Source organism: Schistocerca serialis, chromosome 2 (genome assembly GCF_023864345.2).
Source record: "Schistocerca serialis cubense isolate TAMUIC-IGC-003099 chromosome 2, iqSchSeri2.2, whole genome shotgun sequence".
NCBI lineage: Eukaryota > Metazoa > Arthropoda > Insecta > Orthoptera > Acrididae > Schistocerca > Schistocerca serialis.
Genome location: NC_064639.1, coordinates 775,864,492 through 775,887,646, shown reverse-complemented (window position 1 = coordinate 775,887,646; position 23,155 = coordinate 775,864,492). Strand labels below are relative to the sequence as shown.

The 23,155-nt window shown below is 43.5% G+C and overlaps 1 protein-coding gene across 2 annotated transcripts in view; it reads right to left on the bottom strand.

Moving 5' to 3' along the window:
- Positions 1-14,464: 14,464 nt before the first annotated feature.
- The window catches only part of LOC126457998 (probable multidrug resistance-associated protein lethal(2)03659), a 266,562-nt gene continuing 257,871 nt past the window's right edge, over positions 14,465-23,155 (bottom strand). For both annotated transcript variants that reach the window (XM_050094769.1, XM_050094770.1), the window contains one exon: positions 14,465-14,882. In XM_050094769.1, the coding sequence (XP_049950726.1) occupies positions 14,856-14,882 (27 nt within the window). In that variant the 3' untranslated portion in view covers positions 14,465-14,855. The remainder of the gene's footprint in view (positions 14,883-23,155) is intronic.

Genomic DNA, 23,155 nt, shown 5'->3' with positions numbered 1-23,155 from the left:
TCAGACTGTGCACAATAGACTGCATGATGTGCAACTTCACTCCCGACGTCCGTGGCAAGGTCCATCTCTGCAACCACGACACAATGCAGAGCGGTACAGATGGGCCCAACAACATGCCGAATGGACCGCTCAGAATTGGCATCACATTCTCTTCAAAATGGCTAAATGGCTCTGAGCACTATGGGACTTAACATCTTAGGTCATCAGTCTCCTAGAACTTAGAACTACTTAAACCTAACTAACCTAAGGACATCACATAACACCCAGTCATCACGAGGCAGAGAAAATCCCTGACCCCGCCGGGAATCGAACCCGGGAACCCGGGCGCAGGAAGCGAGAACGCTACCGCACGACCACGAGCTGCGGACATATGGCTTCAACCAGACAATCGTCGCAGACATGTTTCGAATCAACCTGGTCAGGCTGAACGCCTTAGACACGCTGTCCAGCGAGTGCAGCAGGGTGGAGGTTCCCTGCTATTTTGGCTGGCATTATGTGGGGTCGACGTACGCCGCTGGTGGTCATGGAAGGCGCCGTAACAGCTGTACGATACGTGAATTCCATCCTCTGACTGACAGTGTAACCTTATTCGCAGCATATTAGCGAGGCATTCGTCTTCATGGACGACAATTCGCGCCCCCATCGTGCATATCTTGTGAATGACTTCCTTCCGTATAACGACATCACTCGATTAGAGTCGACAACATGTCCTCCAGACATGAACCCTACCAAACATGTCTGGGATAGATTGAAAAGGGCTGTTTATGGATTTCGTGACCCACTAACCACTGAGAGATCTACGTCGAATCGCCGTTGAAGAGTGGGACAATCTGAACCAACAGTACCTTGATGAACTTGTGGATAGTTTGCCATGACGAATAGAGGCATGCATCAGTGCAACGGGACGTATTACTGGGTATCGGAGGTACCGATGTGTACAGCAATCTGGACCACCACCTCTGTGAAGATCTCGCTGTATGGTGGTACAACATGCAATGTGTGGTTTTCATGAGCAATAAAAATGGCGGAAATGATGTTTATGTTGATCTCTATTCCAATTTTCTGTAAAGTTTCCGGAACTCTCGGAACCGAGGTGATGCATAACTTTTTTTGATGTGTGTAATTTACACTTATCCTACAATTATAGAAAGTGTCTGGTGTATGCTATTATATATTCTGGTGGACACGGTCGCTCTGGGGAACGTCTGCAATGTATAGTAAATGAACAAAACTTAACATGCCAAGATCGTTAAATAGTCATTTTATTGGTTGACTGGTTTCGACGGAGCTATCCTGTCATCATTGGATCTTCTGCTTTGATGGTACCTGAAGAAAACTTCAAAAGCCAAGATCGTTAATAAAGCGTTATACTGCATCACCAGCTTCGATAGAAACAAAGCATAAGGTCCAATGATAACGGCACAGCTCTGCCGAAATCGGTCATCTAATAAAATGCTTTTTAACGATCTTGGCTTGAGACGTTTTCTTCAGTTACGAGCTATGCTATTGTCTGCAAACTTTGTTTTCTGCTATCAAATTACTCTGATGCACGCGTAGCTGTACGACTACACTTTACCTGTGTCTTTTACAAAGCTGCGCATTCTTTTGTGGGGATGAGGTTAATGAAAATGGTTCAAATGGCTCTGAGCACTATGGGACTTAACATCTGAGGTCATCAGTCCCCTAGAACTTAGAACTACTTAAACCTAACTAACCTAAGGACATCACACACATCCATGCCCGAAGCAGGATTCGAACCTGCGACCATAACAGTCGCGCGGTTCCGGACTGAAGCGCCTAGAACCGCTCGGTCACAACTGCCGGCGATGATATAAGAAGAAGAGCTAAGTAGATATCAGGTGCAGGTCCTCTCTAGGTCACCGCCCATCCCTCTGTGGCAACTGCATGCTTTTGTATCCGAAGTCAGGAAGTAACCCGACACCTGCCGCGTGTTACGTTTGGGTATTTGGAGCTCGCACTTATTTTAGTTTGATTTTTGGCCAAGCCCTGCATACACCATAAGTCTTGACGACATCGGTAATGGAGAGTAGGTGCAGTCCCCCCTTGTATGAGGTGGTCATCCTCCCCCTCCCGATCCCCTCACCCGCCTCTCTCTAGACCAATAGGAAGACATGATTGAAGTGCCCCACTCTCCCCTTTATTACTATTCCAAGTTCGGGAGTTTCATTACTCGAGGTCTGCATGCTGCAGTGGAAGGATCATCAGCAGCAGAATAATCCTACTTAAAAATGGCGGTCAATATTACCGTAATTTATGAGATACAACACTTCGACTTTGCAGTTTGTGATTAAGGCGTGGTTGAATTACTATAATTTAATGATTTTACGGAATATACTGCAAAATAGCAGGAAATGTTAACATAATTTACGACGGAAGGTACAATGATGATGATGATGATGGATGATGATGATGATGATGATGATGGGTTTGTGGGGCGCTCAACTGCGCGCATATCAGCGCCCGTACAAAGTCCGAACCTTTGCTCAGCCCAATCTCGCCACTTTCATGATGATGAAATGATGAGGACAACACAAACACCCAGACATCTCGAGGCACGTGAAAATCCCTGAGCCCGCCAGGACGGAAGATACATTGACATCATAGTATGTAACTGGGGTACTACTGAATCACTATGTGTAAGCACTCCAGCCTATGAGCAACTCCCATTCCTATTTGCAATTCGTTACAATTTTACCAATTTTTCTCCTGTAACTCATCTTGGGTTGTCGGGTGTTCTGCCGGATATCAGCGTCGTACTTGCACGATATTTCGGTCACGTAGCTCGTAACCTTCATCAGGTGCGACCTGAGACTGCTCCTCGAGTGGTTTTTTTTTTTTTTTTTTTTTTTTTTGCACTTTTCATTCTCTGCCCAGAGGGGACAGAGCGGGCTGTTTTAGGGCTTGCTATTTGCCCTTTTCAGCCATGGGTTTGTACATTTTATTTTTAAACAATATTTACATTTGTCTTGCTACATAGTGCAAGTTTCCTTTTGGTCTTTAACAATTACAATGATCTTTAGATATTTTAACATTTACTTTGGGATTTTAACAATTTCAATGATATTTTAGCAGTTTTAGTGATATTTTAACGAATACAATGAGATTTGGACAACTACAATAGTATTTTAGCAATTTCAGTGATATTTTAACAATTTGGTTAATATTACATTACAGTTTCGTTTTTCATCAGTTTATTTTACAATTCATTTATTCTTATTCGTTAATAGTTTATAATTACAAATATCTTATAATATAGGCAATTGCTTATTCTACTATACATATGCATTTGTTTTGTATTTCTTATTTAGTGTACAGAGCGAGGGAGGGGGAGTAGAGGGAGTTGGGTTAGGTGTATTTTGGTGGTTCTTTGTGGGCCATGTTCGTTTGTGTTTGGTGGTGTTTGTGTTTTATGCTTGGGTCCTTTCGTCTAGGTGTGGGGGGATGGTGGTGTTTGCTGTTAGTGGTGCTAGGATTGGGGCGAGATCGGGGTACATCTTAGCTGTGTTGTGGGCGATTGTGTGGGTGGGTGTTGTGTATTTGTATTTGGGTTTCCTGTGATTAGGTCCTCCATGTCTGGTCTTTTGTTTAGGATATGGTTTCCGTATCTGGCTCTCATTTTGGCTAATCTGGTTTGCAGTGGTTCCATTCTGGTTGTCTCGTATACTTCATTGCTTGGTGTCTGATACGGCAGCCTTGGGATACTTCGTATTAGTCTGCGTTCTGTGTTGTACAGTCTTTTTGCAATCGGTGCATATATGCCTCCCAGGGGGGCTGCTGCATACTCTAGAACTGAACGAATGAAGGTTTTGTAGGTATGTAGTGCCGTTTGTGTGTTGCAGCCATAGAAGCTTCCTTGCACTTGTCGTATTAGGTTTTGTCTGAGTCGGGTTTTGTTAAGGAGGTACGTCAGGTGGGTTTTCCAGTTGAGATGTTTGTCTAGGTATACTCCAAGGTATCTAGCTGTGTCGTTTAGTTGTAGGGGGCTGTTCCAAAGGGTTAGTCGGATGTCATGTTCGTTCTGTTGTTTCTTTTTTGTTAAGTGTCTGTGTCTGAAGAGGACTGTCTGTGTCTTGGTTGGGTTAGGTCGTATCCTCCATTTTGGCATCCAGGTTTCTAGGCGGTGGAGGTATGTGGTCGTTTTTCGTTGCAGTGTCGTTGTGCGTAGTTCCGTACACCAGTAAGCCGTGTCGTCTGCATATAGTCCCATTTCTTCGTGGGGAGTCGTTACGGTAGGTATGTCAGCAGTGTAAAGTGTGTACAGTAGTGAGGACAAGATGCCACCTTGGGGGACGCCAGCTTGTGGGGTAAAGGCTTCTGATACCTGATTTGCGACGTGCACCCTGCAGGTCCGGTTGGTGATATAGGATTGGATAATCCTGACTACTTTGGTTGGGATGCCGATGCTGATTAGTTTGAACAGCAGGCCCTGGTGCCATAGTTTGTCGAAGGCCCGTTCTATGTCCAGGAACACTGCGAGTGTGCAGTGTCCCTGGTTGAACCCTTTGGTGATGCTGTCTGTCAGTTTAAGGAGGGGGTCATTGGTCGAGTGGTTGTGTCTGAATCCTGCTTGTGTGAGGGGGAGTAGGTTTTTCGTCTCGACATAAGTCCTTATGCGGTCCGTTATTATTCTTTCGTATGTTTTCCCTATCACGTCCAGTAGGGATATCGGTCTGCATGATTTTGGGTCTGTCCTAGGTTTGTCAGGTTTAGGTATCATGATAGTCTTGCTTGTCTTCCAGTTTGTTGGTATTGTCTCATTGTGTAGGCAGTAATTAAAGATAAGGGATAGGATGGGAATTATGACGTGGAGGGGGGCTTTTTGTAGGTGAATACGTCTAATTTCATTCTGTCCGGGGGCGGAGTTGCGTCCTGAGAAGATTGCGTTTTCTATTTCTATGTCTGTGGTGTCTTTGGTGAGGGCCTGCTGTTCTTCGGTTTCGGTTGTTGGGGCATTTATCAAGGTTCCTAGTTGTATGTCTACATGTCGTCTGAATATGTCATAAAATCTGTTGTCGTTCGGGAATGAGTATACGTCTTGTAGTGTTTGTTTAAAGGCTGTTGCTTTCTCGAGGGGGTCTGTTGAAGGTCCATTGTTTACTGTCAGGGTGTTGGCTTGTGTCTGGCGTTGCCCTGTGAGTGTTTTGAAACTCTTCCAGAACTTGCCCCCACTCCTGTAGTCCAGTTTGCTGCATGTGTCGTCCCATTGTCGTTGTCTGTGTTGAGATATTAGTCTTTTAATTCTGGCGTTTATTCTGTTCCATTGTCTTTTTAGGTCTGGATTGTCGTCTCGTCTCATCTGTCTCTGTAGTCGTTTTTTCTGTCGTATTAGTTGTAGTGCTGCTTCTGGGATGGTGGGTTTCCAATTTTCTACTACTTTGGTGGGGATTGCTTCCTGGACCGCTTTGGTGATAGCCGTTTCAAGTTTGTTGGTGACCAAATGTAAGTCGTCTTCATCAGTGATTGTTATGGGAATGGATAGCTCACGGTTGATAGTGTCCTGGTATTTTTCCCAGTCTGCTCTATTGTACTGGCTTATTGTTCTTCTGTGGGGATGGGGTGGAGGGGGGAGGTTGGCGGATGTGGAAAAGAGGATGGGTAGGTGGTCGCTGGTAATGGAGTCTCCGATTCGGGGTAGGTGGAGTGAGTTGTGTAAGTCGGGGCTGTGTAGGATGTGGTCTGGGGCTGAGATACCTTGGTGTCCTATGAAAGTAGGTTCATTTAGTGGAAGTCGAAGGGTCGGGTCTGTGGTCAGGAGGTCAAATAGTCTGCGTCCATTTCCATTGTCTACTCTGTCGCCAAGTCTGTGGTGTCTGGCATTAAAGTCTCCTACTAAGATAGATCGAGGAAGTGAAGTAAAGTACTGGATGAATTGGACCTGTAGCGCAGTCCCTGGGGGTTATACATGCACGCTATTTTGAGTGTTCGTCTGTTGTTGTCTTTTATCTCAACTGCGATGGCTTCCGTGTTGTCAAAAGCAGCAGGGAGGGTGACCTCTTTCGCCGCAATAGTGTTGCTGACGTAGATAGCCACCCCTCCTCTGCCGTCCTGCCTGTCTTTCCTGAATGTATTATATTTTGGGACATCGCATTTGGTCCCGTCTTTGAGCCATGTTTCGGCGAAAGCAGCGACGTGTATGTTTTCTTGGTGGAGCATGTGCATTAGTATGGGGCGTTTGGATTTAATTCCTTTCGTGTTTGCGAAAAGGAGGTTCAGGTGATTTACTTCACTGGCTTCGTCCATGTTAAGGGAGGGGGGTAAGGTGGGCGGGTGGGTGCGGTGTACTTTCCTACTTCCTTGTGTGTGTTTGTGTTTCGCGCTGGTTGTGGTGTCGTGGGTCTTGCGGTGGGGTGGGGGAGGGTGAGTGGGGTCGTGGTGTGTGGTCGTGTTGTGGGTGCCACTGTGTTTGCAGTTCTGGGTCCCAGCGGTTTGTTATTGTTATGTGGAGTGAGTTTCTTGCTTGTGTAGCGAACATGCCCTTCTGGAGGATTTGCTTGGAGGCTCTGTCAATGGATTTTTTAACTTCTTCACGGCGGTCTTGAAATAAATCCAGCAAGACCGTAGTGAGGAGTCTGATGAGGTCGTCCTTCAGTACTACCTCTTCTGGAAAAATTTCTTCTGCTGGGAGGGGCGCTGGGCCATCAATTGTTTTGATGGGGGCCGTGGTTTCACTGCTGGAGGCCTTTTTTGGGCGCTGGGGGCACTTGTAGGACAGTGCCGAGTGTTCTCCGCCGCAGTTGGAGCACTGTTGCCTCTCCATTTGTTTGCACTGGGAGAGGCTGTGGGCGCCTGCACATCGCGCGCATTTCACTTGTTCAGTGCATTTGGCTGTTGTGTGGCTGAATGTGAGGCACTTCCCGCACTGTGCCGGTTGTGGAGGGGGGTCGTGTGGGGGTTCTGCGGCTCTTCTTTTATAATCTATCACCGCGCCTTCCGCCAGCATTTTGTCCACTGTTTGCGGGTCGTGCGTGATGACCCTGTATTTTTCAGTTGGAGCGTTATTTGCCTTTGAGGTCATTCTCCACGCAGTCTTTACTTTCAGGCCTTGATCGCGGAGTTGTTGGATGACTGAGTCATCTTTGGTGTTTACCGGGATTTTTTTTGAGGACGACACTAAGGAATGGTTCTGGTTTGCGTCTTACTGTACCCCTTCCGTCACGGGGTTTTTGTGGTCGCACTTCTGCCTCTGGGTAGCCTGACTCGCGTATCTTTCTGTGTATTTCGGTCTCTATATTTTACATTTTAATGTCTAGGAAGGCCTTGTTGCCCTTGGTTCTGTGGTCCCTGGTTACGGTAAGTTGTTTAATATTGTCTTTGATCTCCTGTCTGAGAAACCTGCGAAAGAGGGAGGCTAGATCTGGTTGCGTGCATTCCGCCGGAAGCCGCGTAATGACATACGTGGTGACATGGAAGTTGCTGAGGGGTTCAGAGTAATTGTTGGGGCTGCTTCGTCCCGAAGAGGTCTTACTGGAAGGGGAGTGTGGTCTGTAGTTTCCGTCGGGCGATTCTGGTGAGTCGCCGTTGTCATGGGGCGGTGCTGGTGGGAGGGGGGGGTTGGCCATGGTTCTTCCGGTTGTCCATAGTTGTTTGGCAAGTAGTGTGGTCGTACAAAGGAGTGCTGTTTTGGCGCTTGGTTGGCACCTTGCTTGCTTCCGCCGTATTGGCTTCCACTTCACCTGAAGGTATCCGCGTTCCCACAGCCCTATATACACGTGCGCGGGTATCCGGGCGTTGCCGCGGGCCCTGGCACGGATAAATCCCTATTTAATGGGGGGGACAGATCTGATCTGTCGTACGACACTGGGTGTGTAAGGCACGACACTTTGCTGGCTACCAGTTACGGTAGTTGACGACAAATTTTGCTCTTTTGAGCAGTGCCGTAGGCGACACTGTCAGGACAATACTTCCGCTTGTTTTCTTTCCCAGCACCGGAATGCTGGTGGTGAGACTCTGCAGGCGATGATCTCGGAGCCGTGTCTCTGCAGGTGATGTTCTCGACGCCGTGAGGTCTTCCTTCACCGCTGGCTGGCCTGCGCGGCTGCTTTGGCGTGGTCTGAAGATCTCGATGGCTGCCGCTGACGCTGCTGCAGACTACCGCTCTGCCCGGCTGCTCCGCTCGCTCTGACTCCTCGAGTGGACCTGGTCCAGTATTTATGCCTATGGCCTTCCCCCTCCACCAACGGCTGCAGGCGCTTCCTCTGTGGTCCGCGCCCATTCCTTGCAACCTGCTGGGGCGTTGCTGCTCCCTTTTCCGTCCGCTGCGGTTCTAGGTGTTCCCTCTGCGGTCCGCGCCCACCAAACCCGCTCCTGGGGGTTTCATCTACGGTCTGGGATACCAAGCGTTCCCCCTGCGGTCCGCGCCCGCTCACCAAGACCTGTTGGAGCGTTGCCGCTCCGTTTTTCGTCCGCTGCGGCTCTGGATGTTCCCTCTGCGGTCCGCGCCCACCAGTCCCACTTCTGGGTGTTCCATCTTCAGTCTGGTGCGCCTGGCAGTCCGTCAGCGGCTCGTTTTCCATCTCCATGTCTCTGGTTCTGCTGTTTGTGTAGTGTTGCAGCTGGCCCCGTTGCTCCTTTAACAATTCCAGAGCCGGATCCCAGGCTCTGCTTAGCTGGTACCCTGTGTCACAGTTCATAAGATCGTCAGCCATTTTAATTTCTATCGATTCTCTTATAACACTGTCCCAAAATCTGGGTGTTTGTGCTAGAATCTTGGTATCCTCATACTTCATGGCATGATCTAGTTCTAGACAGTGTTCAGCAATGGCTGACTTAGCCACCTGTCTTAATCTAGTGTGCCTCTGATGTTCTTTGCACCTGATCTCCACAGTTCTTGTCGTCTGGCCAATGTAGTACATGCCACATTGACAAGGTATATTGTAAATCCCTGGTTTTCGTAACGCCAGGTCGTCTTTGACACTCCCCAGCAGACCCCCGATCTTGTTGGATGGACAGAAAACACACTTGATATTGTGTTTACGGAGCATCCTACTGATTCTGGTAGAAATAGAGCCAGCATAGGGCAGATATGCCACCTTCTTTGCTTCATCTTGGTCTTCTTCAGGAATCTGTGGTATAGTGGCTGGTTGGAGTGCCCTCTCAATTTGTCTGTCCGTGTATCCATTCTTGGAGAAAACTGTTTTGAGACGTTCTGTCTCTATAGGTAGATTCTCTTGGTCTGACAGGGCACATGCTCTGTGGACCAAAGTCTTCAGAACCCCATTCTTCTGTGCAGGGTGGTGACAGCTGCAGGCCTGCAGATATAAATCAGTGCGTGTTGGTTTTCGGTACACACTGTGGCCAATTGATCCATTTACTTTCCTCTGGACTAGTACATCCAGAAATGGCAGCTGGCCATTCTTCTCCAGTTCCATGGTGAACTTGATATTAGGGTGGCATGAGTTAAGATGTTCAAGAAACTCATTGAGCCTGTCCATCCCATGTGGCCAGATCACAAAGGTGTCATCCACATACCTAAAGAAGCATGTGGGTTTAAATGTGGCTGTCTCCAATGCCCTCTCCTCAAAACTCTCCATAAACATGTTGGCAACCACAGGGGACAGTGGGCTAACCATAGCTACACCTTCGGTTTGCTCGTAATATTGGTTTCTGTACAGGAAATACGTGGATGTCAGTGTATGACTGAACAGGTCCAACAGAGCTCCGTCAAATTTCTCTGCAATCAGTTCTAGTGAGTCCTTCAGTGGGACCCTGGTATCAGAGAGGGACTACAGTGGTAGTGACTTGATGCTAAACATACACTTAGGAAAAACAGCTTTATTCAGAGGGATTAATCTGAATTTGTGGTAGAAGCTGTAGGACTTTATTGTAACCACTAGATATATGGGAGTGACAACTCCACATATATGTGATTCCATGTGAAACATGAACCTGTCATTTCCCAACACGTGGACCATACTGCAGCAGAAATAAAAATGCATGTTCTAATGGATCAAGCTGGACTATTGCATGGGCTTCGTGTAGACAGTTGTAATCTTATGGACGTGGATATATGATGTAAGACTTTTCTAGGACTTTTTTTTTAATAAAATGGAGATACGTGAATACGTAACGTCACACCATAAATTCTGTATGCAAGTGGAAGACTGCCAGAGAGAGAGTGGCAAATTTAATTTAATTTTGCAGAAGTAGGAATGTTATGCGTTCTTTATCGTTTTCACACTGAAGCAGGATTTTAGTGAGCAAAGTAAGTAGTGGGTCTTGCTCAATTTTGTATTAAGGTACTCTACATGGTTACTCAATTTTGTAGCCTTTTGCAGCCATAGTCCCAAGATTTTGGTTCCTGTACTGTTACAAACTAGTTCATTTATAAAGAGAAATGGGAAGGTCATATCCTTGGTTGGAGCATTGCAAAATTTTAGTGTGAAAATTTTTTACTACTTGTTACTAGGTCATTCAATTACAGAAAAATATCATGGAAATGCTGGGAATCCTGAGCCAGTTACAGGAAAATAAGTTCCTATTGTCCCCAATAGCTTACTTACAATGTTTCAAGAATCAGTAGTAAGTGATGAATTCAGAATTCTGTAGTGTCCACGAAGACAAGATTAGACTAAATTACAGAGCACACAGAGGCATTTGAGAAGCCTCTTTCTCTGTGTGTTGTGCACAGCTAAAATGGGAAGAAACTAACATGCAGTACAATGTTAAATACCCTCTATCATGCACTTCACACAGGTTTGCACAGTGTATATGTACATGCAAATTCAGGACAGTGATATTGCTAGCCTAGGTGTTATATGTCAGGATTATCAGTTACGTACCAGTGTGTGCCCCCCCATGAACCATGGACCTTGACAATGGTGGGGAGGCTTGCATGCCTCAGCAGTACAGATAGCTGTACCGTAGGTGCAACCACAATGAAGGGTTATCTGTTGAGAGGCCAGACAAACATGTGGTTCCTGAAGAGGGGCAGCAGCCTTTTCAGTAGTTGCGGGGGCAACAGTCTGGATGATTGACTGATCTGGCCTTGTAACACTAACCAAAACAGCCTTCTTGTGCTGGGACTGCGAACGGCTGGAAGCAAGGGGAAACTACAGCCGTAATCTTTCCCTGAGGGCATACAGCTTTACTGTATGGTTAAATGATGATGGCGTCCTCTTCTGTAAAATATCCCGTAGGTAAAACAGTCCCCCATTTGGATCTCCTGGTGGGGACTACTTGGGAGATCGTCGTCACCAGTATAAAGAAAACTGGCGTTCTACGGATCATGGCGTGGAATGTCACATCCCTTAATCATGCAGGTAGGTTAGAAAATTTAAAAAGGGAAATGGATATGTTCAAGTTAGATATAGCAGCAATTAGTGAAGCTCGGTGGCAGGAGGAACAAGACATCTGGTCAGCTGAATACAGGGTTATGAATACAAAATCAAATAGGGGTAATGCAGGAGTAGGCTTACTGATGAATAAAAGAAAAGGAATGCGGGTAAGCAACTACAAACAGCATAGTGAACGCATTATTGTGGCCAAGATAGATATGAAGCCCACGCCTACCACAGTAGTAGAAGTTTATATGCCAACTAGCTCTGCAGATGAAGAGGTTGATGAAATGTATGACCAGATGAAAGAAATTATTCAGGTAGTGAAGGGAGACGAAAATGTAATAGTCATGAGGTGACAAATTCGATAGTCGGAAAAGGAAGAGAAGTTAACATAGTAGTTGAATATGGAATGGGGGTAAGGAATGAAAGAGGAAGCCGCCTGGTGGAGTTTTGCACAGAGCATAACTTAATCATAGCTAACACTTTGTTTAAGAATCATGAAAGAAGGTTGTAGACATGAAAGAGGCCTGGAGATACTGGAAGGTTTCAGATAGATTATGTAATGGTAAGACAGATCTATGAACCAGGTTTTGAATAGTAAGACATTTCCAGGGGCTGATATGGACTCTAACCATAATCTATTGGTTATGAACTGTAGATTAAAACTGAAGAGGCTGCAAAAAGGTGGGAATTTAAGGAGATGGGTCCTGGATAAACTGAAAGAACCAGAGGGTGTAGAGTGTTCAGAGAGAGCATTAGGGAATGATTGACAGGCACAGGGAAAGAAATACAGTAGAAGAATGGTTAGCTTTGTGAGATGAAATAGTGAAGGCAGCAGACGATCAAGTAAGTAAAAAGATGAGGGCTAGTAGAAATCTTTGGGTAACAGAAGACCTACTGAATTTAATTGATGAAAGGAGAAAATATAAAAATGCAGTAAACGAAGCAGGCAAAAAGGAATACAAACGTCTCAAAAAGTGCAAAGTGGCTAAGCAGGGATGGCTAGAGGACAAATGTAAGGATGTAGAGGCATATATCACTAGGGGGTAAGATAGTTACTGCCTACAAGAAAATCAGGGAGACCTTTGGAGAAAAGAGAACCACTTGTATGAATATCAAGAGCTCAGGTGGAAACCCAGTTCTAAGCAAAGAAGGGAAAGCAAAATCGTGGAAGGAGTATATAGAGGGTCTATACAAGGGTGATGTACTTGAGGATAATATTATGGAAATGGGAGAGGATGTAGATGAAGATGAAATGGGAGATATAATACTGTGTGAAGAATCTGACAGAGCACTGAAAGACCTATGTTGAAACAAGGCCCCGGGGGTAGACAACATTCCATTAGAACTACTGATAGCCTTGCGAGAGCCAGCCCTGACGAAACGCTACCTTCTGTGAGTAAAGTGTATGAGACAGGTGAAATACCCTCAGACTTCAAGAAAAATATAATAATTCCAATCCCAAAGAAAGCAGGTGTTGACAGATGTGAAAATTATCTAACTATCAGTTTAATAAGTCACTGCTGCAAAACACTAACATGAATTCTTTACAAAAGAATGGAAAAACTGGTGGGGAAGATCAGTTTGGATTCTGTAGAAATGTTGGAACACATGTGGCAATACTGACCACCCTAGAACCAGATTAAGGAAAGGCAAACCTATGTTTCTAGCACTTAGTGAAAGCTTTTGACAATGTTGATTGGAATATTCTGTTTCAAATTCTATAGGTGGTAGGGGTAAAATACAGGGAGCAAAAGGCTATTTAAATTTGTACAGAAACCAGATGGCAGTTATAAGAGTTGACGGGTATGAAAGGGAAGCAGTGGTTAGGAAGGGAGCGAGACAGGGTTGTATCCTATCCCCAATGTTATTCAATCTGTAAACTGAGCAAGCAGTAAAGGAAAAAAAAATTCTGTGAAGGAATTAAAATCCAAGGAGAAGAAAGAAAAACTTGGAGGTTTGCTGATGATATTGTAATTTTGTCAGTGACAGCAAAGGACTTGGAAGAGCAATTGAACAGAATTGACAGTGTCTTGAAAGGAGGATATAAGATGAACATCAACAAAAGCAAAATGAGGATAATGGAATGTAGTCAAATTAAATCGGGTGATGCCTCGGGTATTAGATTAGGAAATGAGACACTTAAAGTAGTAAATGAGTTTTGCTATTTGGGGAGCAAAATAACTGATGATGGTCAAAGTAGAGAGGATATAAAATGTAGACTGGCAATGGCAAGGAAAGCGTTTCTGAAGAAGGAAAAATGTGTTAACATCGTGTATAGATTTAAGTGTCAGGAAGTCATTCCTGAAAGTATTTGTATGGAGTGTAGCTATGTATGGTAGTGAAATGTGGATGATAAATAGTTCAGACAAGAAGAGAACGGAAGCTTTCAAAATGTTGTGCTAAGCAGAATGCTGAAGATTAGATGGGTAGATCATGTAACGAATGAGGAGGAATTTAGTAGAATTGGGGAGAAGAGAAATTTGTGGCACAACTTTACTAGAAGGGATCGGTTGGTAGGACATGTTCCGAGGCATCAAGTGATCACCAATTTAGTACTGGAGGGCAGTGTGGAGGGTAAAAATCGTAGCGGGAGACCAAGAGATGAATACACTAAGCAGAATCAGAAGGAAGAAGCTTGCACAGGATAGAGTAGCATGGAGAGCTGCATCAAACCAGTCTCTGGACTGAAGACCATGACCACAACAACAACAACAACAACAACAACCAGTGTGTGATAAAGATTGACAAATTTACATCAAGTTTTAGTAGAATTAATTTCCGATTATGGTTTCTACTTCTACCTTAATGCTGGTTAATTTTACTACTTGTGCAATACTATACAGTAGGCCTTTCATGTTTCCTCTCTGTAGCACACAGTTTTATGTTATTTTTGTTACAATGGGCGCAAGATATGATACAAACTAGTGATCATGGAACTATGTTTTCATGATGTGTGAACTGTTAATGCATTATGCATTGCGGAACGTGTTGCACGATGAATTACACAACAAAGGAAGATTGTACTGCTGTAGTTCTATAGTACCATACAAGATAATAGACTTCTGGGACTTAAAAATGTTATTGGCTTTTAACTTACAGAATCACAATTACAGGCATTATGCCTTAAATACCACATGGTTAGGGAGAAGAAAAAGTCAATGAAGTATCAAAAAGTTGTTTATTTTGTGCAAGGTACTTTAAGTACAAGAGAGCATGACCACTCTTTATAAACATAATACATATTTACATACAATGAATCACACTTCACATATTCACATTATAAAATGTTTTTATAATTTATACATTACACATACAAAACATATACTGAGTTTTTCAGTTCTTATAAATACTGAAAATCCCTGAGATCTGTGGGACACGTAAGTAAACTGTCATAGTAAATTCACTTTGTTTTCCTTTCTATATGTATCTTGACTAGGAAGATTTCAACAGAACTTTGCTGGTTCTGTGTTAAGTAAGGCCAATCAAACACGGCTTCAGATCACAACTGACGGAATGTAACAGCATCTATTCCATTATTAATACCAGTTTATATATTCAGCTTTTTCCTTGTGATCTGTAGCTCTGGAAAAAAAATACATTTTTGTTAGGAACTTTCACAAAAACCCCTATTCACCAGAATAGGGTGGGGGTCACTCCTCCCCCCCCCCCCCCCCCACACACACACACACACACACACACACACACACACACACACACACACACACTAACGAAGCAAGAATTTTTTCTTTGAAAAACTAACATTTTTGTCTGCATTTTGTACCCTAAGTCACACTTATAGTTAAGATTACCAGTTTTAATTTCTGTGGCTGCTTTTGTGAAAGACACTAATTTCTCCTTTCTTCATTCTCAAATGATTTAACACAGCAAGGTACGCATGTTTTTGTTTGAAGACATTGCCACAAAAAATACTGCACCAATGTCCTCTTTGTCAATATGTTGGCAGTGGAGGTCCACATTTGGCATTAAATAGACGTAACCCACCAAATATTGGATACTCCAAGAACAAAGAATATCTGCAGTCTGAAAAATGCTGTCCAAGTTTGTTTACAGTTTACAATTTTTTTTATTGTGTCTTGACTCTTTACTAATAAGCTAACAAAATTTTTTGTAAGTTTTGCACTTGTAGGACACTGGATAGAAGCCACGTAGTCCAACTTCTCTCTTTACTGGGGCACTGTGTACTTCTACAGCCATTGAGACCAGATAATATGACTGTCTCTCTGAAGTCGGGTGGTTTCTACTAGAAAGGCAGAAGTATTTTCACAAAGAATTGTGAACACACATAATCCACTGTAACTGCAGTAATATCAACCTTTGGTCAGATTCTGGTGCTATTGCTGTACTAAAACTTAAACAGAAAATGGTGCTGAAAAAGAAAGATATGAATCATGCCTGAAAATGTCTTATGAAATAGTCACTGAAAAATCAATTTTAAGTAATAATTATACCTTGTAAGTGCAAAAACCGATCCACATCATTTGTCAGACACAGGAAGCTACAGTAAACAGTTCATATCTGCTATAGTTTTATACTGAATTCTGTTTGTAGTCAATAGAACAAGTGACAAGTCACAGGGGCACTTTTAATGAACAACTGTTTACTAAAAGTTAGTCTCAATAATTCATAAAAACAATGGAAACTCCTGGAAATACCATTACGTAAAATAAAGTAAATGAACTAACTCATCTTTAGCACATTGATGTGTGGCGCACAGACATATGTAACAGAGCACAGGGTTAACTGGTTTTTGAGCTCCGACTAACGTAAGTATGATCATTCAAACATAACCCCACACACACCCTAACACATACTACCACAAGGACACTTACTATTAAGAACAGAAGTAGGATAAGGATCGGTTGTAATATGATCTGTATTTTACTGCAAATCTGGATTTCAGCTAACAGTGCAGCTATCATCAGTACATTATGGATAATAACGTAGACTCAGCATAGTTATAACACTTCTTACAATATAAATTTGCCACGCACAAACATCCATCAGGATTGATGATTACCGCCTTTGTATCGTAGGTTACATCATATTTAGGGGGCACCATAATTCCCATGGAAGGACATACCCGGTGTGAGAGACAAAGAGAGAATGTCTGCATGGGGGAGGGGGAGGGGGAGGGGTAGGGGTAGGGGAAAGAAAGATTGGCATACGAAGGCTGTGCATGATCTGGACTGGGAAGGAATGGTGTAGACAATGACAGAAGAAGAGAGTGGAAAAGGTAAGGCAAGGCAGTGGGAAACGTTAGCAGAGTAATTCTAATAGTGTCTACATTAAGAACTGGAGATACCTGTTGTGACGATAATCATTATAGTAAGTTTAGCATATGACCACTAACATTTGGAACGTAATCCTCAGCAACACATATCGGGAATCAGGCTCCCATCATCTGGCTCTGTGTTAATCCTACATAAACGGCACACAGTCAAAAAATAAAAATAAGTAAGTTATTCAGACAAGAACTCCTTGTCTTACTTTAACAAAAGCCTACAAAAGATTTTCTGCTCCACTTATCCATGTTACCACTCATTCACCAAGTGTTCCTATCATACAGCAGTAAACGCCAGTCACATCACATACACGTTTCATCAGCTGCCTTTCCATGCACTAGTTAGTTCAGTAATCATGTGTATGGCTCCAGCATACTGGAATGTTATGGAATGGCTGATGGTTCAGTGTTAAGACGTTAAGAGGAATGTGAGGAGACAACATACCAATGGTTACATATGCAAGAGCACTCATCTTTACCACACTAATGCTAACCTTAAAAAGTATCCAAAAAAAAATGACTAAGTAAGCATTACCTATCTCACCAGTTTTTACATGAAGTACATTATCAAGCTCAACTCAGTGAATTGCTGTTTCAAATACTTCAAGTAGATAAAGTTTCTTTCCTTTCTTAGCTACTTGTATCACCTCTAAATCCTTTGAGGGGGAAGGGTGGGTGGGGGGGGGGGGGGGGGGGGAGAGATGGGCTATAGGATCAAGCATATTGGGCACAATAGTGGATATTTTTAATAAAAATCTGGAAGAGAATGTTAGAAAATGTGACCAATAATGGAAAGGGTAGCAACGTAAACACTATTTAGACAACATATTGTTGCTCATACATGGAACTCATAGGATGTAATAAAATAGTTGCTGCACACCAATTTGTAAAGGAAGGCATTCTAAAGCTTAATGAATGAAGGCATTAGTGTACTGATGAGTCAAGCAGATAGGTTAAATTAATTAGTCTTTATAAAACAGATAGTAATAAATAACTACGATGTGAGTCAAACAAAGGAAAATACAGGATGGAATGTAACAATATTATGAAAAGGAAAGTTGCCACTCACCATACCTTCGTCAAAAATAAAACACACACACACACACACACACACAGATAGAGGGGGGGGGGAGGGAGGGAGAGAGAGGGAGGGAGGGAGGGAGAGAGAGGGAGGGAGGGAGGGAGAAAGAGAGGGGGAGAAGAGAGAGAGAGAGAGAGAGAGAGAGAGAGAGAGAGAGAGAGAGAGAGAGAGAGAGAACTGCAGTCGTGGGTGTGAGTTGTGTTTGCGTGAACACACGTACGTGTGTGTGTGTGTGTGTGTGTGTGTGTGTGTGTGTGTGTGTGTGTGTGTGTGTGTGTTTGCACATTTCTGATGAAGGCCTTACGGGCCGAAAGCTGTATGTGAGACAGTCTTTTTGTTGTGCCTATATGTGAATCAGCATCTCTGCTCTAAGAAGAGTGGCAACTACTTTCCTTTTCATAATACAGGTGTGATACAAGGATTGATGGCTAGATTGATGGGTTTAAAGGGCCCACACTAAAAAATCATCAGTCCCTTAATCCTTTGTGTGTTAAGCTGGGAATAGTCCCCAGAGAGGAGGGTCACAGAAGACATATCAATAATGGACCTGACTGTATCTGAGGAACAAGAAAGCCGAGAGAGAGAGAGAGAGAGAGAGAGAGAGAGAGAGAGAGAAGCAAACAGAAGTGAGAGAGGGGTAGAATGGTAAAATGGTGGAGTTGCTCAGTCCAGAAAGCAGCTGGAGACCCCTGGGACACATTACACACCTGAAGACACACCCTGTGCATCCGAGCAGTGCTTCCACACTCTCCATTATCATAAGAGAACTAGCTACATGGACATGATAAAATCTCAGGAAAGAGAACAATGACAATGAGTTCGTTTACCAACAACACATATAACTGAATACAACTGATGAGGCTAATGTGCCCTACATCACAGAGGAGTAAAAATCATTTAGATGGGTAAAACGTAAAACCAAAGCTGCTGATTTTGCACTGTCCACCAGCAACAGAGGTAGCTTGTCAGCAATTTTAAAGTTTTGCTGGCCAAGTTCGGGTTGTCCAGAAGGATGTGGGCCACTATGAGATGGTCACCACACCAGTGGAGGGATGCTGTAGAGGAGAGGGTAGAGGAGACTTGATGGTCAACTTTGTTATTTTAAGTGAAATGACATGTTGTATTATCTACCTTTTCATAATACATTGGACAATGTGTGAAATTCTTTAAATACTGTTAGGTTCTCCTGTGAGACACCAGATGATAATGTTAAAATGCCACAATATTTTGTCAATGCAACTAACTGATGTCTTCAGGTGCAGAGAACACACATCACAGGCTGTCACAGAAGCCTTCTATTTATCGCAGTAACTGAAGAACATCACAGGCCTGAGAGAGCCAAATTTCTGTGCTCAATGGTGCAGATATGCAGATCGTTAGTGAGAGTGACAGCTGTGCCACGTTTCGGACAATGAACACCACCGCAGAGGCTGTCAGTCATACTTTGTGCTGCTGTCGGTTACCCCAGCACCCTCTGCCGGGAGCCACCTGCCAAAATACGTGAGCCTGTCGTCGTCACTGTCAACTGAATTTCTATGTCATCACTGCAGCATCCTCCCTTGTATGACCAACTGTTCTCCTTTGTGTTTGCTATGGTTTTAACATGGCCAGCACTGTCTCCCATGCTGTTCAGAGTTGGAACCCTGTGTATCTGTTGAGTTAACTAGTCAAGTTGCTAGTTTCCACTGCTTCTTCAATAACACTGTCCTAGTACAAAGATGGTGACTATAGAATTTGGGTGCTTTTATATTCCATACAATGTCCTATACTGAGGCAATGCTCCGCCACTGCAGATTTCTCTTGCTGATCCAGATGTGTTGTTGTTGTTATTGTGCAACACACGACATCTTGCAGCTACAGGGAATCTTATAGACACTGGGCCCTCTTAAACCACAAACATCTTTCACTGAGCCTAAAAGAGTTATGCATTTCATTCGCAGGCAGTAGATGCATTCAACTTACTTTCTCCAATAATCTTCCTACTTTGAAGGAAACATGAGCAACATATAGCAAGACGACAATTCCTCTTTGTGTTTCACTTTCTTCCAGCTCCTCACTTTGTCTAGCATACACCAGGCTGAAGGCATGGTGAATCTCCGGTTAAGAATATCCTTTCCCTAAAAATACAGTATGGAGGTGGCACAGTTCATCAGATAAGCTGTCTGCATCCAATATGGCTTATGCTCTGTGGACCAACATCGTAAGCACCCCACTTCTTTGTGCAGGACGGTGACAACTTGTGGCCTGTAAGTGTACGTCTGTGTGCGTAGGTTTTTGGTACACAGCTTGATGGAGCTATCCTCTTTTCTCTGCACCATCACATCGAGGAACTGTAGTTCACCTTTTTTTCTTCATCTCCATCACAAACTTTATGTTAGAATGAAAATAATTTAGATGTTTCAAAAAATGGATCAAGTGATGCAGTGCCACGAGGCCAGATTACAAAGGTGTCATCCACATATCTCCAAAAGCACTTCACTGACTGAACTGCTCTTTCCTCAAAATCTTCCCTAAAAAGATCTGCTACAATGGGTGACAAGGGACTACTCATTGTGACACTGTCAGTCTGTTAAAAGTATTGGTCATTGAATAAAAAGTAAGTCCGGGAGAGAATGTGCTTAAACAAATTAAGAAATTACCCTTCCACATTCTCACTAATGATCAACATTGATTCTGCAATGGCACTCCAGTGGAAAGTGAGACCACATCGAAAATAATGAGAATATCTGATGGTGCAAGTCGCAAGTTCTTTGCCGATGGACTAAATCTTTTTAGTTGCGAATGTGATGCACACATTTTCCCACTAAAGTGCTCAACTGTGCTGCTAGATATTTAGCCAGATTGTATGTTGGCATCCCAATATTGCTAACTATTGATCACAAAGGCACAGTATTCTTGTGAATCTTATGAGATCCATATAGTTGGGTGGGAAGGGTAGAGCGGGCGATCAGGTGTCCAAGTACAGAGCCTCTTGGTCATAACATCGACATCGAAGGCTGTGCTCTCCTTGAGTAGCTCTAAAGTTCTCCATTCTATTTTGGTTGTGAGGTCCTTGTTTACAAGACAATATGCATGGTTGTACAGTAACTGGTTCATTTTGCTTAAGTACATCTGTTTTGGAAGGATAACAGCTGCATTTTCTTTACCCACTAGTAACACTACAATGTTAGGAAACTCACAAAGAGATTGAAACAATGACCTCTCTGCAGGCAAGATTATTTTTGGGCTATGGTGCCCATTTCAGGGCATGGCTTCAAGTTAAATGTCTAGCTTCCTCAGCAGCTTTATTGGGCTGTTTAAAGATTCACTGTTCAACAGAGCTAACAATATTCAGAACTGGTTATGTCCTCAGAGTGGGCACAAAGCTCATCCCCTTCTCTAAGACCAAAACCGCCACGTCAGGTGGAGATTTGTCCATAAAACTGTACATGATCCACCTACAATCTTTGTCTGGTTTGGTTTTGGTTAGTGTACAAACTTCGTCATTTAACCTTTCTTTTCGCTGAAAATGGTCTCTAAAGAAATGAAAATTACCATTCTGACATGCGGTGTTGTGTTGTCAGTTCAAGTCCTAGAATGCTCACATGGTGCTCTCTAGCCACCCACAAAAATCTTCTGAAAATTTTGATGAAATATTCAGATGAAGGGCCAGTAGATCTCTGGATATGTAGTACAGTCCAACTGAGTTTGACGAACCCTCTCTCTCTTAACAGTATGTGGTTGGCTTTATTTTTTGTTCTGTTGGGGGCTGCAGAGTCAAAGTGCATCACCTTCACAAAAGTTGGAATAATTTGAAAATTTCTTCAAAAGAACATAAATGCACACATCAGTCTGATTTTCTTATTTCAAAGTTTATGAAACTAACTTCTTTCGCCATCTCCTCCCCATAGAGGTATAGAATGTTTTGCTTGTGGTTTTCCCACTGGACTAGTAGTAAATATGGTTCACAGATGAGATGCCTGATGATGTCGCGGAAATTCTAATGATGTTTCATGCAGCAAATACATTGCTCAGGCTGTGGCTGAAGTCTCCTATTTATGACAGTCAGAGAAGAAACTGAGCATGCGTGGATGCACGAAGTTTCAGTAACCAATAACACAGATATGCAGATCAGTAGCAAGAGCGACAGCTACACCACCTGTCAGACGGCTGTCAATCATACTGTGTGCCGATATCAGCCACCCCAGCACCCTCTGTTGGAAGGTGGTGGTTCTTGTTCGCTGTGATTTTAACATCGCCGACACTGAATCCCATGCCATGTTGAGTTGGTATCCTGTGTCACTTTCATGCAAATTAGTTTAGCTACAAATTTTCGCCACTTCCTTAATAACGCTTTCCCAGTACAGAGATGTCAACAATAGAATTTTGGTACTTTCATACGCCATACAACGTCCTGAGGTAATGCTTGGCCACTGCAGATTTCTCTGGCAGTTCAGAAGTACGTGTCGTCGATGTTCGACATATCTATCCACATCGGTGGGGCAAATTTGTCCATTGTATAACATCCAGCAGCTACAGTGAATATTACAGATGATTCTTAAACCAAGATCAAATTTCACTGTGCATAAAGGAGCTCCGAGTTTTGTTGGTAGGCAAACTATGCATTTAACTTTACATTTATACAATAATCCTCTCATTTTCAAAGAAACACCACCACTGTGTGGCAAGACAACAATCCATCTTTGTTCTTAACTTTCTTTCAGCTCCTCACTTTGTCTAACATGGGCCAGGCATCGTAAGTCAGGACCAATCTCCTGTTCATAATATCCATCCTCAGAGTACGGTAGAGACATGGCATAACTCGTCAGATAAGCTATCTGCATCCCAAATGGGTCATGCTCTGAGGACAAATGTCCTAAGCACCCCACTTCATTGTGCAGGATGGTGGTAGCCTGCGGCCTGTAGGAATTCGGTTACGAATGGCAAGAACAGCACGGATATGTATTTCGGCAGGCGGCTAAAGGCTGAGTGTGCTGATGTGGCTGATGGCAGTGCTCAGTGTAACTGACAGCCTCTGCACAGATGTTCATTATCCAACAGGTGGCATAGCTGTCACTCTTGCTACTGGTCTGCACTATGGATTGCCGAAATTTGATGTGTTCATATCTGTGCAGTTTCTTCTCTGACTGTTATATAAGAGGCAGTGTGTTTGCTGCACCTGAAGATGTTGGTCAGTTGCACCAATGAAATGTGGAATTTTCATAACATCTGAGGCCTCACCTGAGAACCACATTTACAACTAGTCCATTGAGAATGCTTCAAGGAACACATCCCGTACTTGTACAGGGAGAGATGGTGAAAAAAGTGAGCCCATTTGATAAACTTCGTAATGTGATGAGTAGGCTGCTGTAAGCACTTATGTCTTATTAAAATGTCAGTATCTTTAAATCATTCAGACTTTCGCAAAGTTTACTCGTGCCTACTCGTCATCACCAAATTCGTCCTAATTCACGGTACATGTAGGGCGTGGTG